The sequence below is a fragment of the Coregonus lavaretus genome, assembly GCF_964263955.1.
Source record: "Coregonus lavaretus genome assembly, chromosome: 5".
Taxonomy (NCBI): domain Eukaryota; kingdom Metazoa; phylum Chordata; class Actinopteri; order Salmoniformes; family Salmonidae; genus Coregonus; species Coregonus lavaretus.
Window position 1 is genome coordinate 287,669 of NC_139992.1, and position 8,533 is coordinate 296,201.

Genomic DNA, 8,533 nt, shown 5'->3' on the forward strand with positions numbered 1-8,533 from the left:
ACTCCGTTTCAAAACATTTCCTGTTTCTTGCCCAGTCTGTTTAATACTAGTTGTTCTGGTTAACTAATATACAGTGTTTATGACATTATGGTGTTCATTGTATGATTGTTAAATGCTAGTGCTGATGTTCATTATGTCAATGTTGTTGTTTTTTTATTTATTTTTTACTGTATTTGGTTTAGGAACGACTGCTATCTGAACATTTCATCTTTGATGTTTAATGTTTGGATATCTGAATGTAGCATCACTCCTTATTCTGTTTTTGTCTTTAACATTGGATTCCTGGTACTTAGACAAAACATCTCTGAAAATGTATTGCCAAAAAGTTGGGGGGGGAACATTTTGGTTTTCCTCTTCCCATTAATGTGCCTAAAATGCAATGATTTAAGAACAATCCATTTAGACAGACGATTGTCAACCATTTCAACTAACATTCTATAATATTTTACTTTTGATTAGTCAATATTTCGCTGTCATCGTTAGAGCTTCTGATTTACATATTTTAAAGAGACAGTTGTGTGATATTGAGGTGTGTTTCATGAAATCAAACACTGACATCTCCAGTATCTCTGTGTTCCCTTAAGTTAATAAATGTTCCTGTTCTTGTGTGTGTGTGTGTGAATATGATTTTGTATCAAAAGTTGTCCAAAAACAGTAAAATAGTTAAGGTTTGTGATGCATTTCTGTTTTTTGTTTTACTACTCTTTGTGCTAGATTAAAGCTGTTCAATTTGATGTTAGAGATTTTCCTCAAATCTGACGATTTGAAAAATCGAGTTTTTATAAAAATCATTTTATTGTGCTGTTGTCTATTTTTGTCATCTTTACACAGTTCATACATTGATTTACAGATCTTGTTGCAGCGATGAGACAAGATCGTATCTGGATCGCAATTGGGGATAAAAAGAGGTTAAAAAAAATATAAAAACACAAATAATAATGGCTGTGTGGTCTTGCCTAATTCACGGGAGCGCGTATAAAACAGATTTGCGCGCACATGTGTGCACGGTCCCGATAATATATAGACACGTGATCCCCGTGAGCCAATTAGAGTTTAAAACCTTATGCGCGCTCCTGGTCGAAACGGAGAAGACTGAGAGAAGTGAAAAAGCGCAAATATTTAGCCATCCGTCTGTAAATTAGTACATCGCTGAGCAATAACTACCTACACAATGTCTGAAGAAAAGCCAAAGGTAAACAATGTTGTGTGTATGATTGAATATTGTCCATATTTCCTTGCATTCTGCCGGTCGAGTGTATGTGGCTAATAGATGCCAGATTCCGCATTTGAGCGGGTAAAAAGAGAAAACAAAGGTTCGTTGATTTGCGGATTTTATGGCGGTGCAACGTTTTGCGTGTAGAAAAAATGTCTAACTAGCCAACTATCTGATAGATGTATGCCTAGATGTAGTCTACTCTATAGTACATATCTACTCTTCATGTATTGTAAAGTGATGGTTTAATTGAAACAGCGCCATTGTGACTTTTTTCTGTGACCATTGGAAAAGGGCCCGACGTTAGCGCTTTGCGGCTTTTTGACCCAGTTAACGTTAGCCAGAACCCCCACCGGAGCTGCCACCTCCTGGATATGGATAGGCCAGTTTACTAGCTAGCTGGGGTAACATGGGCTCTTGTTGCAAGAGCTAGCTAACATGTTGCTAGCTAAAAAGGTAAACACAAACACATGTTTGAAGCCAGGCAAGCATATTGCTCACCGCCAGTCTGAACTCATCAACCTATGAGGCCGTGATTTGGGAACTTGCGTTATAGTGAGATGCAGGTCTCCCTTGCAAAAGAGAACTTGGTCTCAATGGGACTCCCTAGTAAAATAAAGGTACAACACAAACAACCGTTAGCGGAGGCTAGCGCTTCACACTGCTATCACATGGCTTAACTGGCTAGCTAACATGTTACAATGCGTGTTGAGATGCTTTTGCCTAAAAGTTTGCTCAGTCCCTAATGGATAACATGAACTATGTTATATGATATAATCAGCTATATAAGCAATGTAACGTTAGCTATTGTGTCTCTGAAATCCATCCTTTCCCCACTGTGTTTCAGGAAGGAGTGAAGACTGAAAACGACCACATCAACCTAAAGGTTGCAGGTCAAGATGGGTCAGTCGTCCAGTTCAAAATCAAAAGGCACACTCCGCTCAGCAAGCTGATGAAGGCATACTGCGAAAGACAGGTATGGCTTTCCTTCAAGTTTACATTCATCTGATTTTAATCTTCTGGTCACCTAAAACAATGTAAAGCTTTGAGACTGATTGGACAACCTTGCAGGGCAACTCCTGACCACAGTAACTTGCCTGGCAATGTTTTATTTTTATATCATAACCATGCCCCTCTTTATTTCAGGGTTTGTCGATTAGACAGATTCGGTTTAGGTTTGACGGACAGCCAATCAACGAGACCGACACACCTGCACAGGTAGGTGACAGTTTCCTTTCACTTTCGTAAGAGTCCTAAATAACAGATTCAGAATAACTAATAAGTTACTAATGAATTTAACAAAGACAAGCTACTTATTTTGTGACTTAATGACCTTGTATTTGTGTTGACAGCTTGAGATGGAAGATGAGGACACTATTGATGTATTTCAACAACAGACCGGAGGCTCCTCCCTCTCTGAGGCCCCTCCCTCTCTGAGGCTCCTCCCTCTCTGAGGCCCCTCCCTCTCTGAGGCTCCTCTTAAAAGTGTACGGACCCCTCCCCTCCCTCTCTGAGGCCCCTCCCTCTCTGAGGCCCCTCCCTCTCTGAGGCCCCTCCCTCTCTGAGGCCCCTCCCTCTCTGAGGCTCCTCCCTCTCTGAGGCTCCACCCTCTCTGAGGCTCCTCCCTCTCTGAGGCTCCTCTTAAAAGTGTACGGACCCCTCCCCTCCCTCTCTGAGGCCCCTCCCTCTCTGAGGACAGATACACTTGAAGAGCAGCGTCACTCAACTACTTTTTTTCATATTTTTTCAATTCAATAATCGTTCAGCGTTTTATATATTTTTGTTTTGTGATCGATCCGCTTCCCCCCCAAGCCCTACATGTTGTGAGGGGAGGCAGGGTTCTGTATACAATGGAAAACCATGGCATTAAGAAAGATTAAATGGGTTACAGTCAGATAATCTACCCACTCGTTCAATCCCCCTTCATGCTTTTGAAAGCATTGCATTGGTGCAGCATGACTAAAGGGAGTTTCCACCACCACCATACTCCCCACACCAGTCCACCATACTCCCCACACCAGTCCACCATGCTCCCCACACCAGTCCACCATACTCCCCACACCAGTCCACCATACTCCCCACACCAGTCCACCATACTCCCCACACCAGTCCACCATACTCCCCACACCAGTCCACCATACTCCCCACACCAGTCCACCATACTCCCCACACCAGTCCACCATACTCCCCACACCAGTCCACCATACTCCCCACACCAGTCCACCATACTCCCCACACCAGTCCACCATACTCCCCACACCAGTCCACCATACTCCCCACACCAGTCCACCATACTCCCCACACCAGTCCACCATACTCCCCACACCAGTCCACCATACTCCCCACACCAGTCCATTCCTTTTAAATGCATGAGGTTGAGTGAACGAGTGCACATTTCAAGGTGCAGGGTAGTGAACTGGGACGTAGCCATGGTCTTCTCTTTGTCGTGATCACAAGATGGGATTTCATGCCACCAATCCATTTCTTGTTTATATTCATACCGAGGATGAACTAGAACTGTTTTGGAGAATATGTATTTGTTTCACACCCAGGACAACGGTGATGTGGGGGGTCCGGGGGGGGGTCCAACTGTCATTCAGTTTTGACCAAAAGTAGTGCACTATATAGTGAATTTACATTTACATCATTTAGCAGACGCTCTTATCCAGAGCAACTTACACATTGGTGCATTCAACTTATGATCGCCAGTGGGACAACCCCTTTTTATTATTATTTTATTTTTATGGGGGGTGGGGGAAGCAGGATTACTTTATACTTTTCCAGGGGTGCCATTCTCTATCACAGGTCGAGGGACTGTAAGTGTTGAACAGGTCTCATAATGCTATTTTTTTGGGGGGTCTATTTTTAAGTACATTTTGCAAAATATATGGGCCAATTGATCCATTTTCTCATTTCACCCTGTATGGCCATACTATTGAATGGTGCATGGCTGTGTCTAGACCAAATGCTAACTGAACAGTATTGTGAACAGAAATGTCTTGGGTGATATGATTTGAAAAGGGTAAAGTTTTAGGTCTATTTTAACATCACTTGAAGAAAGGATGCAACTTACCTTTCAAATGGCTTTCTGTTTCTGTCCTCCTCCACACAGACTGAAGGGGAGCAGTTGAGCTGTACTTTGTGGATTTCTCCAGAATTTTACCCATCACACTGCATCACTGATATTTTATGACAAAATAAAAGGGACTCAACCCTGACTTCAACAACCTTTGACCTTTTTTTTTTGTTCTTTTTAATCTTTAGCTATATAATCGAACTATGAACTTCCCTTCCACCTGCATTCAGAGACAATCATATTCTGCAGTGTGTGTGTGTGTGTGGATTCGGGGCTTGAATAGGTAAAACAAGGTCCACTGATCCTTCTGTTTCTCTAGTGACTTGTATATTGTTTGTTGTCCTTTACTTCTGTATACATTTTCATCATTTAGCAGACGCTCTTATCCAGAGCGACTTACAAATTGGTGCATTCACCTTATGATAGCCAGTGGGACAACCACTTTACAATATATATTTTTTTTTTTTTGGTGGGGTAAGGGGAGGGTAGAAGGATTACTTTTATCCTATCCTAGGTATTCCTTAAAGAGGTGGGGTTTCAAGTGTCTCCGGAAGGTGGTGAGTGACTCCGCTGTCCTGGCGTCGTGAGTGAGCTTGTTCCACCATTGGGGTGCCAGAGCAGCGAACAGTTTTGACTGGGCTGAGTGGGAACTGTGCTTCCGCAGAGGTAGGGAGGCCAGCAGGCCAGAGGTGGATGAACGCAATGCCCTCGTTTGGGTGTAGGGACTGATGAGAGCCTGAAGGTACGGAGGTGCCGTTCCCCTCACAGCTCCGTAGGCAAGCACCATGGTATTGTAGCAGATGCAGGCTTCAACTGGAAGCCAGTGGAGTGCGGAGGAGCGGGGTGACATGAGAGAACTTGGGAAGGTTGAACACCAGACGGGCTGCAGCGTTCTGGATAAGTTGTAGGGGTTTAATGGCACAGGCAGGGAGCCCAGCCAACAGCGAGTTGCAGTAATCCAGACGGGAGATGACAAGTGCCTGGATTAGGACCTGTGCCGCTTCCTGTGTAAGGCAGGGTTGTACTCTCCGAATGTTGTAGAGCATGAACCTACAGGATCGGGTCACCGCCTTGATGTTAGTGGAGAATGACAGGGTGTTGTCCAGGGTCACGCCAAGGCTCTTTGCACTCTGGGAGGAGGACACAACGGAGTTGTCAACCGTGATGGCGAGATCATGGAGCGGGCAGTCCTTCCCCGGGAGGAAGAGCAGCTCCGTCTTGCCGAGGTTCAGCTTGAGGTGGTGATCCATCATCCACACTGATATGTCCGCCAGACATGCAGAGATGCGATTCGCCACCTGGTTATCAGAAGGGGGAAAGGAGAAGATTAATTGTGTGTCGTCTGCGTAGCAATGATAGGAGACCATGTGAGGATATGACAGAGCCAAGTGACTTGGTGTATAGCGAGAATAGGAGAGGGCCTAGAACTGAGCCCTGGGGGACACCAGTGGTGAGAGCACGTGGTGCGGAGACAGATTCTCGCCACGCCACCTGGTAGGAGCGACCTGTCATGTAGGACGCAATCCAAGAGTGAGCCGCGCCGGAGATGCCCAGCTCGGAGAGGGATGGAGAGGAGGATCTAATGGTTCACAGTATCAAAGGCAGCAGACAGGTCTAGAAGGACAAGAGGAGAGGAGAGAGAGTTAGCTTTAGCAGTGCGGAGAAGGGGGAAGGTCTCCGGAAAATGGTCTGGAGAAGAGAGGAGGGGATAGGGTCAAGCGAGCAGGTTGTTGGGCGGCCTGCCGTCACAAGTCGCAAAATTTCATCTGGAGAGAGAGGGGAGAAAGAAGTCAAAGCATAGGGTATGACAGTGTGAGCAGGACCAGCGGTGTCATTTGACTTAATAAATGAGGATCGGATGTCGTCAACCTTCTTTTCAAAATGGTTGACGAAGTCATCCACAGAGAGGGAGGAGGAGGAGGATTCAGCAGGGAGGAGAAGGTGGCGAAGAGCTTCCTAGGGTTAGAGGCAGAGGCTTGACATTTAGAGTGGTAGAAAGTGGCTTTAGCAGCGGAAACAGAGGAAGAGAATGTAGAGAGGAGGGAGTGAAAAGATGACAGGTCCGCAGGGAGTCTAGTTTTCCTCCATTTCCGCTCGGCTGCCCGGAGCCCTGTTCTGTGAGCTCGCAATGAGTCGTCAAGCCACGGGGGAGGAGGGGAGGACCGAGCCGGCCGGGAGGATAGGGGACATAGAGAGTCAAAATATGCAGAAAGGGAGAAGAGGAGGCAGAATCAGGAGATCGGAGGGAGAAGGATTTAGCAGAGGGAAGAGATGATAGGATGGAAGAGGAGAGAGTAGCGGGAGAGAGAGAGCGAAGGTTGCGACGGCACATTACCATCTGAGTAGGGGCAGAGTGAGTAGTGTTGGAGGAGAGCGAGAGAGAAAAGGATACGAAGTAGTGGTCGGAGACTTGGAGGGGAGTTGGAGTGAGATTAGTAGAAGAGCAGCATCTAGTAAAGATGAGGTCAAGCGTATTGCCTGCCTTGTGAGTAGGGGGGGATGGTGAAAGAAGGAGGCAGAGAGAAATGAGTCAAAGGCAGACGTAGGGAGGTTAAAGTCACCCAGAACTGTGAGGGGTGAGCCATCCTCAGGAAAGGAATTTATCAAGGCGTCAAGCTCATTAATGAACTCTCCAAGGGAACCTGGAGGGTGATAAATGATAAGGATGTTAAGCTTGAATGGGCTAGTGACTGTGACAGCATGGAATTCAAATGAGGAGATAGACAGATGGGTCAGGGGGAAAATAGAGAATGTCCACTTGGGAGAGATGAGGATTCCTGTGCCACCGCCGCGCTGACCAGATGCTCTCGGGGTATGCGAGAACATAATAATAATATCTAACAATTTCACAACATATACCCAATACACACAAACCTACGTAAGGAATGGAATTTAAGAATATATACATATATGGACAAGCAATTGATCATTTGATTGACACCACACTAAATAGCCTATAGGTGCACTTGATATTGCGCCCAGCTGAGAGTCAGAGATGAGGGGTGGCATCTGGCACACATCCATATATAGCCTGATAAGCACCTCATTCTAAAACACTGAGAAATATAGACATTTCATCAATTACAAATTACATGACCCTCCCCTGGACTAGATTTTTTTAAAATACTAACCCTCCCCTTCTGAAATTGAAAAAGCATGACCCTTCCCCATTTTCCTCCAGGTAACCATTCTGTACATTTTGATCCATCACTAACTAATCAGTCCCTCCAGGATTTCTGCGGGCAAAAATAATTGATTTTGCGGCAGCTTTTCTGAAATTCTGAGATACATCTTCCGATGTTTTTTTCCCACGTTAATTTCATATAAAGCAATAAAAAGTCATATGTGCTCAGTTTTAGGACGATTTTAAGCAGAATACATAATACAAAAACAATTTGGTTTATTTTCCTGAACAAACAGCTCTTTTTCTGTACAAAAACGGGGTGGAAGATAGCTCAGAGATCCAACATTTTAAAAAAATGCATGCCCCCATAATCTGTTGGTACTCAAAATGATTAAACTAGGACAAAAGAAACACCTGGGGTCCAATCTGCAATATTATATCTCAAGTTCATCTTCCATGAAAACAATTAGAGACTAAGTGCTCTTTTTGCAGGGAGTTGGGGAACAATGACTGAAGTGCAGCTTTGTAGGCTTTCTTCATGTACGGCAGCTTTGTCTGTGTCAAAGACAATGACGTCATCATTGGAGATATTATAGTCTTGTAGACGTTTTCACCACCACCATGGAAACTGGTGAAAGGTTGCACTGCTCCAGAAACACTGTCTCTGCGAGGTAGGCCAGACATTCTCCCCGAGGATGTTCTCCTTTTCAGAAGGATTCTCCTGTTCAAGTGGTGCGATGAGGATGTTTAATAAAATAATAATATAATAATATGCCATTTAGCAGACGCTTTTATCCAAAGCGACTTACAAGTCATGCGTGCATACATTTTTGTGTATGGGTGGTCCCGGGGATTGAACCCACTACCCTGGCGTTACAAGCGCCGTGCTCTACCAGCTGAGCTACAGAGGACCTACACATCTTCCTTCAACATCTGGAGTTTCATCAAAGATGGCCGCCACTGGCTTCCCTGCAAGATGTTGCTTGAGTTCTTCCTTCACCTTCAGGTAGACATCTGCCAAGTTATTTTCCTGTAGCTGGTGGTATCCAGGGATGGCACCTCCCATTGATGATTTTCTCCCTCACAAACTGCCTCATTGAGGGGTGATCACTTTTGGAAA

The 8,533-nt window shown here is 45.0% G+C and overlaps 1 protein-coding gene across 1 annotated transcript; it reads left to right on the forward strand.

The window, feature by feature from the left end:
* Positions 1–1,048: 1,048 nt before the first annotated feature.
* LOC311129564 (small ubiquitin-related modifier 3-like) lies at positions 1,049–4,431 on the forward strand. The gene is made up of 4 exons (XM_084161895.1): positions 1,049–1,192; positions 2,061–2,189; positions 2,360–2,431; positions 2,566–4,431. The coding sequence occupies exons 1-4, from the start codon at positions 1,172–1,174 to the stop codon at positions 2,665–2,667; spliced, it is 324 nt and encodes a 107-aa protein (XP_084018021.1). The 5' UTR covers positions 1,049–1,171; the 3' UTR covers positions 2,668–4,431.
* Positions 4,432–8,533: the final 4,102 nt, after the last annotated feature.

Excerpts from the sequence above, each read along its gene's own strand:
- LOC311129564 (XM_084161895.1), top strand. The coding sequence starts at position 1,172 with ATGTCTGAAGAAAAGCCAAAG. Across the intron at positions 1,193-2,060 it reads TGTCTGAAGAAAAGCCAAAG|GAAGGAGTGAAGACTGAAAA; the intron begins GTAAACAATGTT and ends ACTGTGTTTCAG. Across the intron at positions 2,432-2,565 it reads AGACCGACACACCTGCACAG|CTTGAGATGGAAGATGAGGA; the intron begins GTAGGTGACAGT and ends TTGTGTTGACAG.